This window comes from Blennius ocellaris, assembly GCF_963422515.1.
Source record: "Blennius ocellaris genome assembly, chromosome: 8".
Lineage (NCBI taxonomy): Eukaryota > Metazoa > Chordata > Actinopteri > Blenniiformes > Blenniidae > Blennius > Blennius ocellaris.
Genome location: NC_137657.1, coordinates 22,246,185 through 22,270,022, shown reverse-complemented (window position 1 = coordinate 22,270,022; position 23,838 = coordinate 22,246,185). Strand labels below are relative to the sequence as shown.

The 23,838-nt window shown below is 39.3% G+C and overlaps 2 protein-coding genes across 2 annotated transcripts in view; both read right to left on the bottom strand.

Annotated features, from left to right (window-relative positions):
• Positions 1 to 7,683: 7,683 nt before the first annotated feature.
• Positions 7,684 to 17,535, bottom strand: scgn (secretagogin, EF-hand calcium binding protein; the record flags this gene model as incomplete). The annotated part of the gene is made up of 11 exons (XM_080500553.1): positions 7,684 to 7,818; positions 8,131 to 8,199; positions 9,495 to 9,554; positions 9,664 to 9,709; positions 10,562 to 10,617; positions 11,169 to 11,246; positions 11,467 to 11,523; positions 12,059 to 12,148; positions 14,907 to 14,999; positions 16,901 to 16,971; positions 17,466 to 17,535. 11 exons carry the CDS (start codon positions 17,533 to 17,535, stop codon positions 7,684 to 7,686), a joined length of 825 nt encoding a protein of 274 aa, XP_080356679.1.
• A 3,870-nt stretch (positions 17,536 to 21,405) lies between these two features.
• LOC308133484 (F-actin-uncapping protein LRRC16A-like) overlaps positions 21,406 to 23,838 on the bottom strand; it is a gene marked incomplete at its 3' end in the record, with an annotated part of 62,246 nt that continues 59,813 nt past the window's right edge. Inside the window, exons 38-40 of the mRNA XM_080500868.1 lie at positions 23,411 to 23,674; positions 23,181 to 23,327; positions 21,406 to 21,575 (exon numbers count right to left, since the gene is read on the bottom strand). Coding sequence (XP_080356994.1) covers positions 21,406 to 21,575; positions 23,181 to 23,327; positions 23,411 to 23,674 — 581 coding nt within the window. The remainder of the gene's footprint in view (positions 21,576 to 23,180; positions 23,328 to 23,410; positions 23,675 to 23,838) is intronic.

Below are 23,838 nucleotides of genomic sequence, written 5' to 3'. Positions count from 1 at the left end.
AAATTCATTGACCAAAACACAATTTAAAAACTTAGCAATACATAAAGTAGTGAAAGTGTCACAATGTCTTTACAGCGATGACGAGGGAAGACATATTTGAAGAACATCACGTTTGACAACATTAGCAGCTGTTTTGCTTTACTGACAGCCTGGCACAGTGTGGCCAAGTGTGATATCTCCCAGGAACAAGGTGGGAAGTCTGCATACGTACATTCATGGTATCTGTGAAATATTTCCACTGTATTCCAGAGCGAAGAGGGACATATGGAAGAAAACACAAACTGGTAGAGAGATGGAGGAATAGGAGTAAAGAAAAAAAGCTGCTCACGGCACCTCAAGATATTCAGCATTATGTGGAAAAAGAAGAAAAACATATACCACATGAATAATTAAATTAAATTGTATATATGAATGCATTAACAACACAGTCATTTCAAGGCACCTTTACAGAGAAAAAAAAATATTATTGTACTATTCTACACATTGAGAAGCTCAGTGTAGGTATTTTAGCACACTGAACCTATGGCAGCTTAACTAGAAAATGGTACCGGGTGACCTGAATCAGTAGGATCCATCTATGTATATTAAATACTAAAGTTTTAAGTTAACCTCGTACAGACTGTATCAACCTCCTTAACTGAAACTGAGAGCTGGTTCCATATGAGAGGAACCAGATAGCTGAACACTCAGACTCCCATTGCACTTTTAGATAGGAAGAATGAACAAATGAAGAGCTGATATGGGACAAACCGCTTATTAAGATTTGATAGAGCCTCCTTATTAATGTAAATAAGCACATACAATTGCAGTAACTGGCAACAGATCGATACGTGCCAAAGCCAGTTGGGGTCAGATGTCACATATTGCAGGCCAATGGGACCCAGATAGAAAAATCTGGACCTTTTACTTTAATTTGTAGGGCGTTACAGAGTGGGCTGAAAGGAGAAAGCACATACTATTGGTAAATGGTAATTGCTGGATAGGTGAGAAGTGAGGTGAAAGGTTATCGGCACTCTAGGACTATAGCAGCAGAAATGACACAAGTGTTCAAAATGACCGGAGTCAGTCCAATAAGCTTTGACAAATACAAACTTTTTAAGCCTGATCACAAAAGTGGAATCTGTGTTGACTCTCCAATAGTGAAACAGAGGACTTGTTCCACAAGAGAGGAGAAGAAAAGACAGAATGAGAAACCTTCCTATGTTTGTTGCCTTTGTTCGGTGGGAGTTTGTGGTGGCACAAGAAGTTGTTGAAGCCGTACACCCTGCTATTGTCACCCAGCTTGAGTTTACCCCCGCTACATCCTCTGGTGGTGAGACGCGTTTCAGCACCACTTCAAAATGAGGTTTGACAGTCTTTTCTAAACTAAAACAGATGACACAATCAGGGCTTTGAATCAGTGTGTCGGCCTGCTGGCTGTTGGTGTTGAACTCTGCTGTAGAGCTTCAAGCCTTTTGCCATGTGGTCGGGCCACACAGCAGCTAATGGCCTCCTGCGAGAGCGAACTGGGCAACACATCGGACCGTAACTGTCTGTTCATTGCGAGGGATTTGTGTGTCATTATAAGTCCCTTTTCTATATTCAGCTTAAGGTTGCTTTTCTGCCTTGTTGAGGGTTTTTTTCCAAAATAACTTTCGGTCCCTTTTATTTTTTCAGGTTGTTGCTTTGGCTCTGTGTGCATGGGATGTTTGTGTAATTCAAGTAATTGTAAAGTTACATTTTTAATATAAATCACAGTTCCAGTAGCTTCATTAAGTCTGTATCTCTTTTTGCCAGTCCTTTTCATTTAATTTCTGCTGAACAGGAGAATCTCAACAGTAACCATAGGCACAGACGTTTGTTTATAACACACGTGTCAGAGCATTGCATACACAATGTGGCAGAGTATCTGCTTTGTTCCTGTACGATGTGTTTTTCATGTGAAAATGAGCAAACTGAACAAGCAGAGTTCATTTCAGGTAAACAGTCTCTGTGGGACTGAGGTTTTCATGCATACCATAGACTATTTAGAGTGAAGTTTAGTGTGACATTGTGCGAGTGGAAATGAGAGTGCTGAGACACCAGGGACCGGACTGTTTGATCAGTCCCATCCAAAGGAAAAGCAGAAAAATACTCAGACTGATTTCACATGGTCAAAATAGCAGTGCTTTCACTCCAAATATTGTTGTTTCCAGATCATTAAAGATTGGCTTCCAGTCTTTTAAGCATGTAACTCAGCAAAACACCATTACTGGCATGACATATACCGAGAGGAATTGTTTTGTGTGCGGGTTGCTAGACATGAAATGGAAACGTCAACTTAATGGCCTATACAGACAGTGAGTTACAACGCTACAGATGTTCCTTTTGGGATTCACTGGAGCCACTGTGAATTTTACAAAAAACTTTATCTCTCTTGCTCGAATTCAGTTCAGGCAGAGTTGAAACAGGCTGAAGATAATAGTTCCGTCGCAACTTAATTTCATCTTCCCCATAATGTAAGGATAAATATATTAGTGATGTATGGTGTTTCAATTCAAATCTCATCAGTCCTATTTTTTCCCTAATTTCACATGCACATATGCCACCTCAACCCACTCACTCAGAGGTTCTGCAATTCTTGTTTCCATTTACCTGCCAAGTGGCAGTCAGGTAGTCGGAATATCAACTTGGGAGGCCACCACAAATCTCTCACTCTGGGTTTATTTGCTGCATGCCATTGTACATCAGCTGAATCCCTTCACCAGAGGCCTCTGTGTCCTATGGTGGGTGGCAGTGGATGGACCAAATATGGAGCTTCCACTAATAAAACATGCGGTATGGAAAGACTTCAGGATACGTTTCATGTCTAACAACCTTCTGTTCGGTAGGGGTGCACCTAGAGACCCCGCGGCTTCCTGTGTGGAAGAGGAGCAGGTACCTGAGGGGCTGTCGGAGACGTTTTCAGTCGATGCTGATGTCTGTGGTGCAATAATTGAAACTGTTAACATAAACATGCACTCTTTAATACTATGTGGTATGACTTTATGCTTCAACAAAGTCCCAAAAACCTTTCAAATCTCATTCAGATTTATATTTTGGCAGATGTAGAACACAGACAATATTTCAACAGTGGTGAGATGGGGTTCCAACAAGTTCGTGGGCCGAAGTTTCAAAATTCCATGGCAGCACAGTGCGGCCTTACTGCAAAGATCATTTAAAGTCAATTGAAATTTTGCTTGAATATCCCAGACAAGTTTCTTACAGATCATCATCTTTTTTCATCTTCAGAGAAGCTTTATTTCTAAAAAAAAAAAAAGAAAAAAAAAAAAAGCTTTTTAATAAATAATTATGTTACTGACCGGTGGGTATTTGAAGTAATAGTATTAAATCTCTGTGTTTTAGTCAATGCTACCCACCTTCCACCTTTCTTAACCATATATTTTGGAGATTTATAGTTGTCATCAGACTGAAAAGAAGCACATTTTGCATTATATTGTAAATTGGTAAAACTGACCGGATTCAACCTCTGCTAGATTTTTGTTTTGAATAAAATATGGGTTGAGGAGACTTGCACATTACTAAATTAAATCTTGGTTTCACAACTGAAAACTTAGAATTAAGTTAACATGTTATCTATTGAAATGATCACTTTTCCCCAGGTTGTTTTGCTGTTTTCTATTCTGTCTAGGATTTGGTTTATTGTTGAAGGAAGATTTGTTGTACCTGACCCTCCCTCATTGTTCTGCCTCGTGCCTGTCGACATATTCTGTTTTGACTTGACCATGAAAGAATGATATCTGACTCGGAGACAAATTTCAAAGGTCTCAGTGGAAAAGTCATGGAGGTGCTCACTTGTTCACCCTGGCAACTGGGGACCTGGAAGATGCAAACCATGTGAGCGATGTTTACATTTCGGCCTATAGGTCGCCAGAGCTGCATTCAGCAGTGACATTCTGGGAATGGGAATGTTAGGATTCACCTTGGTGAGGGACAGAAACGCAACGTGAACGGAGCGCAAGAGGAGACTTTTAAGGGTCACGATTTACAGCAGCTTTCTTATTTGTTGTTTACTCTGGAGGTTGAGAAGAAAAGAAGAAGAGGGGAGGAGAGACATGAAACAAGAATAGGGGTCAGTTGTCTGTATATAAGCCTTTATAAATTTAACCAGTCATTGTTCTCTATTAAGCATCAGCAAACACATAAAGCTCCATGCAGTGAGCGCTTCTTCCATAAAGGCTTTGACGGTTTTATCTAAGTAATGGCTGCGGCTGCTCAACAAACAAACCGTGGTGATGAGCATGTTTTCGGTCTCAGGATGGAAAGAATTGCCTCGTTGATTTTAACAAACATTTGAAGCAGGGAACATGTTACAAGCTTGCAGTGTCCACTTAACTTGATTCACCTTTTACGCATGTGAAGTGTAATTTGGGGATTATTTTACAACCACCATTCCATTTTACAGTATTATTGTCTTGTTTAATGAGAGAAACGTTCCCTCCACTGAATGGTAAATGAGTGCCCTCCTCTGGCGATGGAGGTGAACCTGCACTTTTATGAGCGTCATGCTATGCCCCTGATCTTTGGCTTCTTCTACACAAGATACACAAGAAGCAGCTTGAGTGAAAATTGCATTCAGCAATATACTTGAAATTTTGGGTTGTGATAAAGTTAGGTATTATTGGGTTTTTTTTTGGGGGGGGGGGGGGGTAATCTCTTCTTTTGTTTTTCTACACTGGCAGAGCAAATCTATTAGAAGAACAGGGTTGTTGGGTTATGTGGAGAGCAATTTCATCACCCAGCCCAGGATCAGTGCCTTTTGTTTGAACACCATACCATTTAATATAATTATCAACTTAAAGGTGTAATTAATGAGCGGCACCACTGAAGTCAGGCCACTAAAGGGCAGCATTGTACAATGTGAAACTCTCTCTCTCTCTCTCTCTCTCTCTCTCTCTCTCTCTCTCTCTCTCTCTCTCTCTCTCTCTCTCTCTCTCATTAACTGATTAGTTATACAAATTGTGACGCTCAGATGGCATGACAACTGGGAATGAAGTTATTCACACAGAAGAGCTGCATCAGGGCCTGTTGTTAAGACACTTGGTAAACAGGGTCAGAGCATGGTAATTTTTGCAGCCTGAAGGTGTTTTCTCACCTTCCCTGTTTGCTTTGGCTAAAACAAACTTTGGTCCATCTGAACAGGTGCTGCAGTTTTTTGGGGCTGGTGGGAAAGATCAGTTTAATCCTTGTGCACATCAAACCAGCCATTATATTGTAGTGCAGGTCATGTTAGTGTGGATGTTGTTGTGGACATTCATTCAGCTTCAGCTTCCCTTTATTTACATGCTTGTAGTTTATGTCATTTGATGCAGCTTTGACACTGGCAGGAAAACTCGGACCAAATAATGGTTTTATACCATTATTAGACTGATAAACTTGATTAGTGAATTGGTCATTAAACTGACCCACACAGTGCTGACATCAGCTCATGTCTTTATTAATTAGCTAAATAATTCCAATACTTTTAAAAGATAGGACTAAGAATCAATACTAATTGTCCATAACTTTACCAACTTTGCCAAAAAGGCAAAAATGTCCAAGAACTAACAGTCTGGACTGCACAGTCTTTCACTTTAGCACAATTTGTCAGTCATCCACTGCTTTTAAGGCCAATCAATAACTATGTGTAGGCTTATCTTAAGAATACCAATATAAATGTATCATTTTACCTTAAATTCAGATTTACAAAAGCAATTTAACAGTCTGATGCTTGATGTGTTTTTTACAACCTTCAGCAGGTGAAAGACTTATTAGATATAAGACATCTCCATCGTCCATCACCTTGAACCATCAGCTTTGTTGCCTCTGGCTGAACCTGAGCACAGTGAATGCTCCTCTTTGTTGCTGCATGTCTCAACCACAACAGAAGAAGCAAACTGACAGATGAGGTGGTTGTCTTAAGGATTTGTTTCATTACTGTAAGGATAGGCTTTTTTTTTTTTAGTTTAGTTTTTTTAATAATCCTAATACAGAATGAAGTTTTGGCAGATATTGTCATCTAATGGAGTTTGTCATGATGTCTTGATCATGTAGCATGATCCATGTAAACATTAGACGGTCATTAATCACCATCACGACATAAAACTATTGACCTTCGATATTGAAATACTACTACTCTGGTTGTAAAGCCTCAGGTGATGCACTTGTGATTACAATGAAACAAAACCAGTGGTTCCCACAAAGTCATTACATGAAGATTAAATCTTTTTAGCTCAGAGTCATGCTGCTTCAGTGCTTCCCTGGTTTAAAGCGGCTGCTTATTTTCAGTTCAGGTTTTCTCGGCTGAAACGTGATTAGCGACTTAGTTTTACTGTAAAAACTGAACATAGAAAAAGAAGTCGTATCTGTGATAAAAATGCTTTTTTCTTTTTACAATAAACCTCCAAACAAATTCTAGATGCTGAATAGTCCAAGAGCATACAACCTGTTTATGAGGCATTTTTCTGATTGGATAGTGACAATTTAATAAAAAACAATGCCCCATCTCATACAAAAAAGGATTATTGGTCTGAATCACACCATTTATTTAAGGGTAAATATAGAGTAAACTCCAAAAGACTATGTATATAATAAGTGAAAAAATATGGTTTTGATTTGGTTCTGTGCAGATTGAAGAGTGTAAATGAGTCCCGTCACACAAAGTAGCAAAGCTTTCAGCCAAAATGCTCAATTGTTTTGTGTTGTTTGTGTCATGTGTTGCAGCTGCTCTGCCCACACAGACACATTTATAAGCCTTTTACAGTGCATATATGCAAACACTGAAGTGAATCTGGTTATTTCACATAGAACTGGTCTTACATTTGAAGTCTACTTAACGCGATTCCTCGGTTTAATGAACAAACACACAGAGATCGAGACAGTATCAGCACATGGACACAACACTGCTCCGTGAGAACTCAAAGGGCAATGAGGCAATCTGAGGCAGAGTAAAGCTTTTAGGTCTGCCCCATTAGGTCCCTTTTACTGGCGAGAGGCCTTTCCATTTACTTAACAGCACTATTTTTTATTATCCAGATCCCAAACAAGAACCCATTATGTCAGTTTGATGCATCTCACAAGAAATGAGACAGAAGGACAACACAGTGTATTTTAAGGTTTAGTGGTTTACATGTTTAAGCCTGAGCCGACGAGTGCATGTCAACTCACCTCACATAATCAGTAGGTGCTTTTCTTTGTGAAAAGTTTCATCCAAGTTGCAGAAAAGTGGTTCAATTCTACTTTAAAGTTATAAAAAGTAAAGATTAAACATGGCATCACTATTTCTCAGCAGCCCAGTAGATTAAAAATGCACTTAACATCCTCTACAAAGACATGCAAGTGGCTATATCAATGACAGAATATTTCATATAAGAATGAAACATTCAGTTTTCAAGTCTCTATGCATCAGTGTTTGCGTTTAATCATCACACTAACATTTCACAAATCTTTCATCACAGACACAGATCTTAAACAAAATTACATAAATATAACAAACCTACTCTGGGCTCTGAAACATGCTCATTGTCTGGTACAGCATACAAGTGAATTCATTAGACAATATCAACTGATGTCACAATTTGGTATCCAAGAACACTTTGTGAAAATTGACCTTAAGTAACCCAGTAATCTGGATCAGGACACAGCATTCAACCAGTTTAGATACAACAGCACATAAAACAGACTTTTTCATTGGGTTTGATTAGGCTTGATGCCCAGACACAGAGCGAGCTCGTTTTTCTGGAGCTTCCCGTCCTTGTTGACATCGCAGTGGCGCAGCAGGATGGCTCGGAGCTTGTCCAGCTCAGGACCAGTCATGTTGGGCTGGACAGGGAAGGAAAGAAAATGGAGAATAACATTTAAACTTGTAATGAAGTGGTTTGTAACATTTTATTTCTTTGATACATTATATACTGTATGTCAGTGTTACACATTAACATTATACAAGCATATGTTTGAGTTAAACTCGTGAAATTTGTGTTTAACAATCAACTAAGTGAATTGTTTTGAGATTGAATAATACTGACATATTCTCTGGATTTAAAAAAAAAAAGAAGAAAGAGAAGCCAGCAGTAGTTTAGTTCGATACTCATGTTCACACACAAGTAGAATCAATCACTCTTCATAAAGTCTTACCCTGACGAGACCCATCATGTCTTTAACAAAGCCGTCAACCTCTGGACCCTCGAGTGCTCCGGTCTTACTCTTAAAAAAGAAAAGGTTAGATTTAGTGGCTTTTGAGAAAAGTAGTAACTTCTGCCAATTTTCAGATTCCCAGAGAAGCAGAGCTGTGACATGGGGATATGTTTACCTAAACATTTGGAAAATTTCATAAAAGCCTCGTTATTCTTTTGATCAACAGAATCTGCCACACTCAAAAACAAAGAATATGCCAATAAGCAGCAAATGTACGATCAAAATATGAAAACTAGCCTCTTATCAACACGGGTACATCTGTTGTAGAAATTCTTACACCTGCTGAAAGGATTATATACAAACTGATAACACCGGGTACTTCTGCACATTCATCTGATTGTTTAAATGTTTTGTGTGAAGGAAATACTGCAACACTTATTCCAAAGACTATGCATAAAATCTGATGCTTTTCATTCTCATTGAGCTGTGTGATCAGATTAGTTAACTCGTCATCCCCAAACAGTGGCCTGACTGCATGATGGTCTTTTTATTTTTCCACTAAAAAGGTTAGATAGGCTATTTATATTCAGTTTCATTTCATTAAGTCTTCTTATGCACAGCACCACACAGCATGCCAATCTAAAAATCTTCACCAAGATGAAATGGAAAACATCAGTGACTGTTATCTCCTCTATTGCACAGCTTACCACCTCCGTTATAGTACGACAAATGACGCCCTCGTCGTCTGCCTTTCAGTGAACTATTCTGAAAAACTGCCTGTTCTGTCACACGTGATAAAGATCTAATTCAACTGCCTATTGGGTCACTTTGTTGGCAATATGTTGCCACAAAATGCTATATTTATGTGTAAACATCAGCTCTGAAGGTATCTTCCTGTCTCAGTGTGAGAACAAATATGAAAGGATGTCTGGTCATTTTATTTAGTCATTTTACAACAAACCAGTCCCTTATTATGCTGAATGAGTAAATCTGAAACAGAGACGGGAAACGTGCACAGATACCATCAGTTGGCAGGGAAGATGGTCGTGAAGCCATTTCATGTTGAACATGATGCAACTCATTGAAAAACAATACTTTGATCCAGTGCTACTTTATGTCCGTCACTATGAGAAAATGTTTTTATAATGTTCAATGACATCATTTCTTAATCCAAGTTTATTTTATATACATGTTGCTTTCCCTTCTCTACATATATAATTTACTTGATCCACTAAAAAATATAATCCGACTCAACACCAGATTTGCCTTTAAAATCATATTTCACAGTAGAGTAACAATTATTGCAGATTTCTAAAATATTCAACAACAGCAACCACCATCTTATCGAGAGTCATTGTACTTACAACATCATAGTGGTTAAAGATCTTCTCAAAGTCTCTCTTTCTCTCGTCTTTGCTGTTGGCCTTGAAGAGTTTAGATAAATAGGAGAGAAATTTCACAGGAGGGCTCATCAGCTTGATCTTATTAAAACACACATATGTACATATCTATATAAGAATCAAAAACACTCACATCCATCTCGAACTGGAGGAGGAAATTTTCATTTAAAGCCAAGATCCTTGAGAAGAAAATGCAGATTTAAATAACCAAAGGAAAACAAAATCCATTCTTATTAGTCTTCATATGCTATAACAATATTTTGCCAACCAATACACCTTAAATCTGAGCACAGATATTATTTACAATTTTTTTCCTGATGCTGTTCAACAATTAAACGTCTTTATCCAAATCACGAAGCATTGCCGAAACAGTTCTCTTTCGAGCTCTTTTCTTATCAGCTGATTCACATCAATAGTTTCATAAAATCCAGTACTGTCAGTATAACCCTAATTTCAGTGATATTTTATTCACAACGGAAAACCCCCCCCCAACATATCTGACATTGGACGGGTCATGAAAAATATTGGCTCATTTTGAATTTGATGACAGCAACACAAGACATGGGCAACAAAAAGTACCGTAAAACCACTTTGATTGACATAAAATTAAAAAAAAGCCTTCAATCCAGAAACTGTATGCTTGTGACCTTCAGATAGCACTGAATTACAAACCAATATCAATCTCAACTGAAATTCACTGCATGAGTTCAGAAAAACGTTGGGGACAGAAACTTTATGTGAAGTCAGCCACTGGGTTGCAAGCCAATACTGGATCCACAGTAACTCAAGGACACATTCCTGCTCCTGAGTTATTGCGAAAACCTGTGAAGTGAAATCTCTTACCATCTTGGGTTAAAACTAAAATAACAGCTAAACCAGTTCAGAGTATCATGGTGTTCCTCTCGACATTTCCTCCACTAGCAACTAGTAGGCGACGCAACAAGGAAACATTTTAGCAATGTCACGATGACATATCATAGCAATGTTTTCTGAGCTCTAAGTGTTCAGTGTAACAGTCCTAAATAAATTACCTGGCCAAATCGTTCAGGTCCAAACGGCCATCCTTGTTTTTGTCGAATATTTTCATCTGCAGGAGAATCAGGAAATCCATTTTATTTTATTTTTTTAAAACAAACAATGAAAACCCTGAGCTGCTTGCAGCACCCATAAGATCATACTCATCTCTGTAGGGCTATTCTCTTCTCAATTAAAGAATATCAAGTTCTCAGAACAGGCTACTTCTACTTTCTACAGAAGATGCAGAAAACAAAACATTTTATATAATTGGTCGCTGTTGCCTTATGCAATGTTTTTAAGGCTGCAGCTTCCCATAAAACCTCTTTTAATCTTTTCAATCCACAGCTTTTCATTATGAAACAACACCTGATGACATGTTCAGCTGAACACAACTTGGCACTGATAATCTGGCTTTTCAACAGGGACCGTCATCCAGCTGCACACAGCGTTTGCAGAGACAATGTCATGACAAAAACTGTCAGCAAGTCCAATCAGTCCATAATTAAATAAACAGACGTGTTCCTTTAAAAGGTCAACAATTGGACAAAGAAGTAATGTGCATGCAGTTCAGACAAACATGCTCCATTCTGGTCTAAGAATTGAGTGTAAGTGTTGTTGAACCATTGCGTCGGTGTATTCCTCCAGCTTATCAGATGACACTTCCTTGTGGTGCTGCTGAAACAAGTCTTTCAGGAAAGCCTTAAAAGTAAAGAAGAGACATGATCAGACACAAAACTACTCAGTTTGGTGCCTTTTGAAAGGAGTAATACTAAACACTTGATATAAAACATAGATTGGATTATATCAGAAGCCGGAGAAGACGAGATTGTGACGATACAGATATTTTCTGTCAGTGCAAACACCATTAGTAAAGTGCAGTGTGTATGGATGTTTTCCCCCCTGCGTTGGACAAGCTCACCTTCAGCTCCTGAGCCGATATGTAGCCGCTGCAGTCAGCATCGTACTTCCTCCAAATCTACAGAGGGCAAGAAGGCAGATTAGCCATATTAGTTACAGGCGCTTCACAGCGGAGAGGTGAACGATAAACTGCAGATCATTTAAATACAGCTGGTGAAGCAGCCGGAAATCCTGAGAGCCACTAACCTTACAGTAAGAAGAACAATTTACAGTTGAGTTTCACCACCTAAAGCCCAAGTCATGTGTGCATAGCACTCAAATAAAATTTAAAAAAAAACAGGCTGCTCTAAAACATAAGTTTGCAAAATGTGACCTGTATATAAGATAAGCCTTTATTGATCTCACAATGGAGACATTTACTAAGAACAAGAATAAGAACTTCTTGCACAGTTTTGAGGGAGCTTCACAAAACAATGGCTTCCTCCACATGTAAGTGCATTTCTCTCTTAATTAAGCCTCTATCTTAATTGCCTCTATCTTTTTATTAAGATTCCAAGCTGATCAACTATTCGATAGATGTGCCTGCTCATGTGATAACTGGCTTTAGTATAGGCGCCATTACCATTTGATGTTAGGTGACAGTAGGAGTTTACCTTCATGAAATCCACACTGTTATCCAGAGGAGCTTCTCTGCGGAAAACCAGCAGGAAATTTTCATCCTCGGGCAGGATCATGTTGGCCAACTGGAAAATAGATAACAGTGACGAGGTCTGAGTAAAGAGCACTGAATCCTCCGTGAGACTTCTCCTGTCTAATCCAGTGAGCCTGAGCCTGGGTCTGACACGCCTCTCTGCAACAACACACCTGAGATCAATGGACTCAGGTCAGTGAGGTCGGTGGGCGTTACAAAAGCTTTGGTAGCAACACAGTCATTTGAATCAGGTGCATTAGATATATCGGTCACTGCCTCCCCAGGACAAGAGTAGTGCTCCCATGTCTGTGAATTATGTCTCTCAAACCTGAAAATACATTCTTGGTGCAGATTTCTTAAAGGCATATGGAAACAGTGCATTTTCACCGCGAAGCTGCACCAAGAAAGAATTTATTGTGTCTTAAAATCTTTTAAATGGATCGGCCTTTTAACTGGCTCCTCTGGGCTCCTCCCCTGTTCATGTGCCTCTGCTGCTGCCAGCACTTTCTTTAACAATATCAGCCCCCTCCATTAGCAGATTAAACTGGCCTTTGCCATCATTCTGATTAAAATACAAGATGATACTGCAGTCGGTCTGGTCACAAAGCTGCGACTATGGTTTTCAGTCAGAACAAGCGCAATGCACCAACGGCCTGGCCAACTGCAGAGGATCGCCACACCTTAAGCTTATGTTGCTTATTCTATACAACATAACGTGGTCAAAAACAAAATAACATTCAGCATTTATCATTTAAAGAGAATAAGGGTGGATGTTGGGAATCATTTCAATTAAATATGCAATAAATCAGATAAATACATAGGCTGTTGTATTGTATGACCTCCTTGTGCTTTAATTATTGGCTTTAAACTTTTCTAGTCAGTAAATATTGTCATAGTGAGCTGCAGTGGGGGGAGTAACAGCACTTCAAGTAGCTAGAGCACAGGATGTGGCTTTCTGATTGACTTGCTCACTTCCTCAGCTGAGCACAATCACCCTAAGTAACTGATCTGAGGAATCATGAAATCTAAAGTTCTGTAGAAACAGTCACATGCACTTGCAGTTCTTCATATTCAATCAATGTTTTTCCAACTATTTTCTGTGAAAGATATCAAAGACATTTTGTTGAACCAACATTTTTGTCTTTGTCAGAATTTAGTGTGAAGCAACATAAGCAGCTGCTGCAGTCATCATCATTGTTATGCACCGGCAAGGTCCAGCACACCCAGGGCAGCACCGGTACACTCTCACACACGGCCGGAACAACTGATGTCCTTAAATGTGATTACTTGCATGTAATTTTATTAGGAAGAGCAAAGCACCTGTAAATAGTAATAGAGAAACATTGGAAGACTTTGGATTGTATAAACAACAGCTGGGAAAATCTGAGGGTCTGGGGACAAATCAGTCCTGATTTATTAAAACATTTCTGAGAAAAAACCACAACAAAATGTGTTTATCATTAGTCTATAAGCTGCTGCTTTATCCAGTTCAGGGTCACACAAAGTGTTCAAGCTGAATGCTGCTGACTGTGGGCGAAGGGAGGGACACCATCGATAGGTTGTCAGTCCATCACAGGGACAGAGACCCAAACTCACCTTTTAGCTGCGGCGACGCAAAAAGCAGGATACACAGAGCTTTGCAAGTGGTCTCACAATGCTAATCACATTTTCTGCCAATTTAGGGAAATCAGTTATCCTGCAAGGCGGGTCTTTGAACTGTTCAAGGAGGCTCGGAAAATGCAAAGAGAGTGGTTCTGGTCTAGAGTCAAACATGGACATATGCTTTCTGATTGAGAATCTTCTTAAAATAATTACAGAAACAAATTCTGAGTTTCAGCATGATGCTGGGCATTGGATAAAGTCCGATCTGAGCAGTTCCTGCATCAGCTCCAGTACACCAACATCTCCAAAGGGCCACTTATGGAAATGTGTATTGATTTTGTTCTGTCTTTATGAGTAACAGCTAAAGCTTGTGAGGTCTGTGGGTGCAGTATATTAGAGGCTGGTCTAATGAACAAGTAAAACTGTCTTTCTCAGTGGGGAAAAAGAGATAATTCACTTCATTGCTCTGAAGAAGCGCTGCTGTTGTGCCAGGAACTGCATCAATTAGCAAGAGTGGGCCGTCAAAATGGCTTTCAATGTCTGAGCAACAGCCACAGCCTGTTGAAGCAGGTTTTATTTATTGGCATTAATCAAATGAATCGAAGAAACACGTTGACAATCATTTGTTAAATGAAAATGATTAGTTTTTAATATTTGTGAGTTTTACTGTACAGTCTCCGAAAAGAACCAGCTTTTCTCTACTGAGAGGTGATGTGCCTTTCACAAAGGTTTTTTGTTTTTTTTAAAGCTACATGTAGATGTACATTGTTAGATTTAGTAAGTAGGTGCTCTATAGCATTACACAGGGCATTCATCCTGTGCATACAGAGTCAATTATTTAACTATTAAGTTGAGGGAGATTATCTGTACTTTCCGTCTTTATATTAACAAAATAGCCCCCAGAAACGGCACAACCCTCAACTGTCTTTGAAATGAGATTTAACTCTTCTTGAAGGAAGTGGAGGCTGAATCGCTGTCATGAAGACATGAAATGAATAAAAGATGAAGAGGAAGTAGTGTAAGTGGCGAGTGGAAAAGATGAGCATGAGAGTGAAGGACAAGCAAGACGATGACGATCTTAATTGAAAAGTACGTCAGTGTGCAGGAAGGTGAAAGCTGTGTGTGATACGGCGCCATCGGGTATCTGGATGTAGGCGGAAGACGTCGCACAGCGAGTGTGAGAAGACTGAACTTAATTATCACTGCACCTCCTGAATCTGGAGCTTCCCATCAGCAGTGACATCGTAGGCAGACATGAACCTCTGCTTCAGTCTCTGCACTCTCTCTTCAGTCACTTTCTCCTGGAAAGACACAGATATTAGTTATTAGTGTTTTAGTATTAATAAAAAAAAAATTCTTGACAAATTAATTTGACTCTTTAAATTAACCCATTTTTCCTTCTCCCATTCACCCAATATCACCCCTACCAGGTGCAAGTGCAGTGTTATCCCCTTCACCTGTCATGATATTCTGGCCGATTAATTTCTCTGGTGTGAAAAATGAAGAGGGCAAAACAGATATTTGAAACATCAGAATGAACAATATTGTACACGTATTCCTTCAATTCAGAAACAATAAGATAAGAAATGTAGTGAAAGATGCTGAAAACAGCTCCAATGGCTGACTCACATTTATTTTAAGCAATGTCACCATGGACACTCTCGAGAGATAAATTCCTTTTCCTCTCAGAAGAGGGCTTCTGTAACCTGTGCTAACTGTTTCATTTCACTCACTCATCTTTGGCCTACCCTTCTCTTCCAATACTCATAAAGTTAAACCTAATGGCTTATTTCTCACACTCTGCTTGAATGATTGATTTACCAGCTGCAGAAAAAAACAGTGTAGTCCATCTTTCTATACACTAATTATAAAAAAATTGTGATTCAGCGAACACCAATGTGTGATTGAATAATGTAACCCCAAACTATGTACACGCATGGAATTTAACACTTTTAGATATTTGAGAAACCTTTATCTCATGTCTTTAGTCTCTGGTAGACCAGATTCCTTCTGAGTCTAGAAACGTCTGGCATGAAGTCTTGCAGTTTAATTGCATTTATTTTCTATTTCTATTCAGTGGCCGATCTTCCCCCATCTGCCTCATGAGCCCTAATTTTTGCACAGTAACTATAGAAACATGGTCTCTGGTGCTAAAGTGTGATTCATCAGTTTATGCGGTGCAGAGCCGCCGAGTCATCGCTCATCTCCGCCTGCAATCATGTCATGTTGCCGCTTGGTTTTATAACTGGTATTTAACAATGAGTTCTAAAGTAGACCGTTTTCTTGGTGCAATATCAGAGAATGATAAGAAAGTATGCTTCAGAGAAGAATTGTGTAATTACCTGTTATGATGCAATAGAGGACAGAGAAAGACAAACAGATCGGAAGACATTTTGTGGTTAATCATATCAAACACTTAAGCAGCCAAATGGAAGAGAGCAGAATGACTCTGCAGTGCTTTTGTAGCTTTAGAATCAAACAATGACCGCTAAGCCAAAGATTAGAGGCACACAAGTAACATGTGGCTGGTGATCAGTGTGTCATAGATCAATCCAATAAGAATCCATGTGAGTTTGCACACACAGATACTAATAGGTGTACGCCCATTTGGGTTTCCATTGTAACCTAGCAGTGTGGTCTCCATCTTTAATCAGTGTAATTGCATTAAGCTTGGCTCAGTAAACAGTGTGCCATCAGTGCACACACTAGCACAGAAACAAATGTTATTTTTTTCCAGGTTGATCTGTAACCAAGTCAAGTGCTTTTCCCTTTGACAGGGGCCAGAGCTCTTTAATTATGTTGTGTCCAATATCTTTACTGTCACCCCACCCAGACAGAGAGAGACGTTCAGCAGTCCACACAGGAAACGGCATTAATGCTGCAAACTGCATCCAAATCAGATTTCCCAGAATTTAAGCTTCAACTGTTATATCACATCATATCATAGCAGAGTTTTGGCAGATATGCATTTCAGTTACACATCTAGTGCAGCTCTATTTTACTGCAAAACATCTCAAAGGAAAGTCAGAAGACAATGCAGGCCTTTAATGCCTATATGCTGGTTATGAAACCTCATTATACTCATGACAGAGGCTGCATATGCATGAACACATGGTGCTTTTGTCCTTATCAGAAGAAATGATCATGTTCACTGGTTCCACCCCGAGTTACTGATGGAGTGATGCAAGGAAAGCTGACTCACCTGTGGACTCAGTCTTTTCATCATGTGGCGGAAAAACTCATCCAGCTCTTTGTCCTCAATGTAGCCATTATCTGACCAATAATAATAATAAAAAGTTAATATCAAGAAAGTTTGAATTTGAAACAAAATGGGCATGTTTTAAACTGTACTTGATCAGTATCATATTACTTCATCTCAATCTACCCATCTTCATGAGACATTTTAAATTAGAGTTTCCTGCTGGCAGTAGTTTGAGGTGAATTTCTTACAGACAGGATCAGAATACCTTTCAATATAATAAAGTCTGTGCCATCAAGTGCTTTGTGAATGTGTTTAACTTCTTAGAGATAAACCAACCTGTAGGTTTAAGATCAGAAATACACACACAAAAAAAGTTAAACTTCACCATATTTTCTTGCTTTTTCTAAGTACAATATAAGTCCCAAGATATAATTAATAATTATTCTAATTTAGATTCCCTGTTAAAATCAATAGGATTTAAACTTGTATAAAAAAAAGATAGAACCTGTCTAACGACAGAAGATGCCATTTCCCACCCAGTAGAACGTCATTGAGATGTTCTTACCATCTGCATCAAAGTGTTGCCAGATTTCCAGAAAACCAGCTGCATCCAGGTTATTAAAATCACTGTCCATAGCTGTAAGGACGGCTTGCCAACTTTAAGACTGAGAAATGCCTGTTGTGGTAAACTGTGCTGCTCTGCTCAGCTGCTTGCTGGGTTGACATATGCTGCTCTTAGTGACTTGGTGAAAAAAAAAAAAAAAAACCCACACCCCCTTTGAGTGGCCCTGAGGAAGAGAGGAAGTTCATTCTGGCAGCTTGCCCAGTTTGCCCTCTAGTGGTTATGAAAGTGTCACACAGATACCAGAAAATCCAGAAGTGTTGAGACAGCCTGTCAAATCATTTTAATCAGTATTAATATCTGCATGAAGAAATGTCCACAACCAACTGAAAAATACTGAACCCGGACAAGAAATTAAAAAAAAAAAGACTGATAAAACAAAAAAACATGTCATTCTGTGTTTGAATCTTTTTTTTTTTATCCAGCTCAAAAAGAAGAAAAAATAAAGAAATCATTGCTTTGCATTATTTCTTTTCTGAATCAGGATGAAAGCAACATTAAATCAATCACATCAAATAACAAATTAATACATACAAAGAATTAATCTCTACATTTATAAACACAATGTACAGGTGTGAGAAAAAACCCCCAAAAAACAACCAAAGATCAAGATGTCACCGGCCACTGTTTTTTTTTATTCCAAATAAATTACAAACAAACCCCTAGTATAGTAGTGTACTTAGTACCAAAACAATATAGGATTTGCCGAGTTCACATGTGTGTATGTGTGTAGTGTGTATATTAGAAGTGCATATGCGACACATTCAGATACACGCACACGCATCTACACCTATGAAAGCCCATATATACATACAGTACAACTCACAGCCACATCATGCAGTCACACACACAGACTCAGAGGTCTGGACTTAATGCTACTGGATATTTTCAGGTCTCGTCACCCTGTGAACCAACTTAAATGAGTTTTCAGGATAGAACCATCATCAGTCTTTTACACAGTGCAACAGAAACACAGAGTACTGCGGCCGAAGTCCCACAGACAGAAAGACGGACAGAAAAACATACAAAGGCGTCTCAGACTGTTTCCCCGTGTCAGGATGTTGGTTCAGAATACAGTGTACAGGTCAAACATATTGCAAAGTAGTAACATGTTCTTTTTTTTTTTTTTTTCTCAGTGTTTTTGAACACATTCGACACAAGAAAGTATTGTTTAAGTTCATCATGTATGAAAATCAGATCTGACTAACTATATACAGCAGGTACAGTGTTGCTTCTAGTCCATGGTTAGTAGCAAAGACTCAAAATGAAACCACAACCCTGCAAAAAGACATCAGTAGACACAGTAATGTAGGAGAGGTGCACCAGAGAGACCTTTGGCCCCGACTTGTATTAGACGTTTGTACAATAAAAGCGAAGCTTTGCCCTTTCCACACTGCACACACAGAGCCAATATCAGAGGCACGAAAAAGAAAAGTTGAGTACTTTTGAGTGTACATCAAATTGTTTTAGTTTTTCACATTTATGTAAACTGTCTCAATATGACGTATAGGTGCTAAGCAATTAATTTCTAAGTTTAATGAATTGTGCATCAGATTCAGGCAGTGTCGCATCTGTTATATAATATTCACACGTACTCTGCAGGGGAGGAGGACACCTTTCCCAAAGAGTTTCTTTTTTTTGTCTTTGAAATTTGGGAGAAATCAAGCCAAATAGAAATAATTGGAGTACGTCAACAGCTTTCAACAACAACATCTTATAATGTGGACATTCAGAAGTCTGGCATCAAACCACAAATAACTGCTTGGTGTAGCATGAAAAGGGTCTCATTCTCCTACAATACCCCAGCTTAGAATGTTTCCTGTATTTGTGATTGTTTCTTCAATAATACCGAACAGTTAAACAAAAGACAGAGGCTCTTTTGCATGTTTGTGGACACCATAAGTTCTCCTGAATTGAAATTGGTCAAAATATGCATTCTCACTGCAGGATGACAATGAATTGTACACTCTCGATGCATTTAGACTATGTTTGGCATGATGCCAACTGTGTGTGGCAGTGTGAAAAGGACACATCTTGCTCCAAATAGAAAAACGAGGATTCAGCCCAATGTGCACGCTAATGCTGTAAAGCATTCATGTCCTGAACATGGTGCATTATAGGTACATACTGGGGTTGGAGGTCCATGTGGTCAAAAAAAAAAAAAAAAAAGTTGTTTATTCACTTTCACTTCCGGCTCTACACTCATTCTTCAACAAACACAATGTGATGATAAATCGTTTTACAGGTAAACTATAACTAGAAGTAATGGCCTGTAAAGTGTGGAAGGAATAAAAGTCAACTAACTAAAGTGAAATGACAATTTGAAAGCTGGGGTCCTTTGTGCCATCCTGTTCGGATTATTTTCAAAATCTGGCACCATCTAGTGGCAAAAAGACTCACTGGTAATCACTGTGTTATCTTAGCCTGTCAAAACCTTCAAAAAGAACCTAAAAAAAACAATAATGACATCAGCTTTGCACCTTTCTACACATTTATCTGCTGACATGAGCAAGTGAACCAAGGATTTTGCCTTGTAGTGCCTCTTCATACCACATGGGAGTGCTGCGAGTCACTCCAGCTTCCAGTCAGTCTTTGAACCAATGAAGGAAGAAGCAGCAGGTTTGGAGATTGAAGGTTGAATTGAGGCAAGCAGCAAAAACTCTTTGAGTGTCAGACAGAAGAAAGACTGAATGCTACGGCGTCTCGCCACCACCGGTTAAAAGGTGCTACTGAAATCTTACATAGTATAACTTCAAGGCCAAATAAGAGTTCCTAATGATTTTACACACATTTGTATGTGATTTGTTTGCAGGGACATGAGCGTTGATTTGAAGTGTTAAAAACTTAACGGCCCAAACGATGGTTTGTTGGCTCCTCTCCTAATAAACAGCTTTGAATCCATGTTTTTCCAGTGTCTAAACACACAGGTATTGACAATGTTAAGTAACAGTACTAAGCCATATCGATTATCCGTAAAGTAAAAGTGCACCGCACACACTTTAAACTAGTCTCTGACCCCCCCTCAGTCCCACCCTGTCCAGTCCCCTGTGAGCAACTCAGGGTTGTCTTATTGTTAGTTGAGCTACATTACATGATTTCTGCATGTGCTGAGGTACTCAGCTGAAACCTGTACAGTCCTGTAAAAAAAAAAAAGAGAGAGAAAAAAGAATTGCATAATGGATTGTGTCTCCTGTGAAGGCCGGACAAAAGAAACTCACACATACTGGAAATATAGCAAAAATCTATACAAATAGCCTGAAAGACTCTGGTTGTATGTTTGACTTCAAGTACAGCTCAGTAATCCTGGTTTATTTGTTATTACGCGTTTGGTCCCTTGGACTCAGGTTATGGTAACAAACAGTAAAAAGAAGTTAGATTATTAGTTAAACATATAACCCCAGTTTCTTCTCTGCCAAACCCTGAAGATGTCATGTCTTCTTTTCTTTTAGAGGTTTACAAAAACACAGGACCCAAATCAGTTATTGACTTATTTTGATTAACACATTGCCTACTTTCCCAAAGTCTGTTTTCAGAGACATGATATTTTCAGGTAACAGCATAGAGTGTGAATAATGTGGATAGTGAAGAATTTGTGAGAAGGAAGCTCTTCTGAGATCTTTCTTTTTTTTTCTCAGATTGGGTATTAAGCAACTCAAAAAGTCATGAATCAAAATCTCAACTGAATTTTCAATTATGTTTCCTTACGTTACAGCCGATCGAGCTGAAAATCAAATATGATGTACTTTGTGGTCAGACACGACCTACAGGTACAAACTCTAATATAAATGAAAGCATAACAATTATATTCCCGTTTAGATTTTTTTTTTTCCACAAAGGAAAATGTGAGGCTTTTCAGGAAGCTTTTGCAGAAAATGTATCTCGTTCATATTAAAATAAAGTCTTTGTCTGCCTCCTCCCCAGAGTCGGATGACTTCTTGCCTGCTGCCTTTTCTGGCTTTGAGCCTTTCTCCCTCGTCTTGAGGGAGCCGTGATCCTCCGAGTTGTTTCCTAATAAAGGGTTGGATCGCTGGACAGAGTCCGATGATGATCTCACTGAAAACAAGAAGGATGGAAAATACAAAGTTAACAATATTTGGACATCAAGTAACATCGATTTAGGGCTGCAACTCATGATTATTTTAATAATCGATTAATCGGTCGATTATTTTTTCGTGCGACACGAATCAATAATGAAATTTGTTGGCAACAACTTTAATAATCAAATTTAATCAATTTTATCGACTCGTTGCAGCCCGACATCGATTACATTAACAAATAGTGCATGTCAGTCTAATGCGTATTTAGTAGAACATTCTAAATAATTATGATGCATTTGGTGCAAAAGTGACTTATGAGAATATGTAGAAGGACAGTGGATAAACCACCACCCCATACCAATAGAAAGGGCCATTGCCCCCCCACCAACCCTCGGGATACGACAGGCGGGGGGCAGACATCTAGGCTGTCTGGTCAGACCTCAAAAACATCATGACAAACAGCATGACACACGCTCCACGAGTGACAACAATTCCCGCTTGAGGCGCCAATTACCTACAACCAAGCAACCCAGATCCAGACCGCCCCTGCAGCCCCCCAGTTTCTCCTCCCAAAAGATCCTTTAAAGCTCACAAAAGAGGTTTACGTCATTTTAGAGCTATGGCTCAATAAGTCATAACTTAAAATATTCAAACTGAATATTTAAATATTTGTGAATTTCAGAAAATACCTGGCCCTTCCGCTGCATTTTTACAAGTATAGCCTGCTAAAAGATTATACTATAAAGATACTTCTTGATGCTTTTATACTCTTAATCCTCATTTTTAACATCTTTTTTTTCTGGCTTTTACAGCAAGTACTCCTCGACAACTGACTTCTGATGACTTTTCCATGTCTGCAAGAATCAAGCCTGTTGCCAAAGATTTCAAATGTGAAATCCTATTCACATGGTAGCGAGAATTACACTTGTCCTCACAAACTAAAGCAGATGTATTTGCCATTGTCAAAAAGAAAAGTGAGAAGAGAATGAATTTGATATATGTATAGATGACTGTGACATAATACCGCTGGATCAAAAGCGGTGGGACCAAATGGGAGCCGTGACCTGAATCTATCAGACAGTGATTTTGAAGGATAGACAACAGCAGCCTCTATGGAGGGAATATAGATAGCAACACCGTTTCATTCTGACAGTGACGGCAAGCGTCTTTCTGTCTGAAGCCGTCAAGATGACGGAATAAAAAAAAAATAAATTATTGATCATGTACGAAATGCCTTTAATAAAGAATGGACAAAGTTAAATGTTTGGCAATCATAGTCCGATTCACAAAAACACCGTTTGTGTCTCTGTTTGAACACTGGATTAATCTAAAGAATCCACTACTGTCCATTCACACTATTGGTTGTTTAATAGAGGGGTATGCTAATATTGGGAGCTACACTGAAATCCTGTCTTGTTGACTTCTTCTGTGGAAACAAATGAGCCGAGGACAATTTACAATGGTCCCACTGAGCACCTGAAGGAGGAGCACTTTTCACGTTTTCTCTCCCAACCTTCACATTGACGTCCTGTGATTTGTATTTCAGCACAGCATGATCGGCTGTCTGAATTTATCAGTTACTCAATTCCCTCTACAATAGACGCTATTGGTTGAGTCGTACCTTCCTGAGTGGTTTTGTGTGTGGCGGAGCCTCCTGACTGTGGACCGCTCTGGCCGTCCTTGTCCGACAGTGTCCTCTTCAGCGTTGGAGGAAACACCGTCACTTTAGGAGACACGCTGCCACTGGCGGAGGAATCCGAGCTCTCGTCTGCGCAGAAGTGATGAAAAAACCCAATGTGAGTTATGTAGTCCATGTGCTGGAACGCCTTTGTGAAAACCTATGCGTATTACCGATGCTCCTGCTGCTACTGGTGGTCCTGGGCTTCTGTGGGATTGAGGGTCGAGCGGCCAGGGCCGGCTTCGCTCCCTGCGGTGCAGGTGGCTTTGGGGTCACTGGGCCCCCGGGAGTGCTCGATGACGACGTGGCTCTGAGACGAGGGGTGGGATCGGGTTTAGTCTCCCCACGCGGCGAAGTCTTCTCTGGAGAAGAGGGGTCCGGTTTGTTGATGGAGCCACTGGGAGACCTGCTCTCTGGTGTGGTGGGCTGTTGCTTGACTAGTGACACGTGGAAATATCAAAACAACTTTTAAAGTACATGAAGTGTATTGCATCAACTAAAACTGAGATCCCACAATGAGCGGACTCAAAGCAGCATCTTCAACGATAATGCTTTTATTGTTAAAAGAATTTCCCTCTGGGATTACTAAAGTATTTCTATT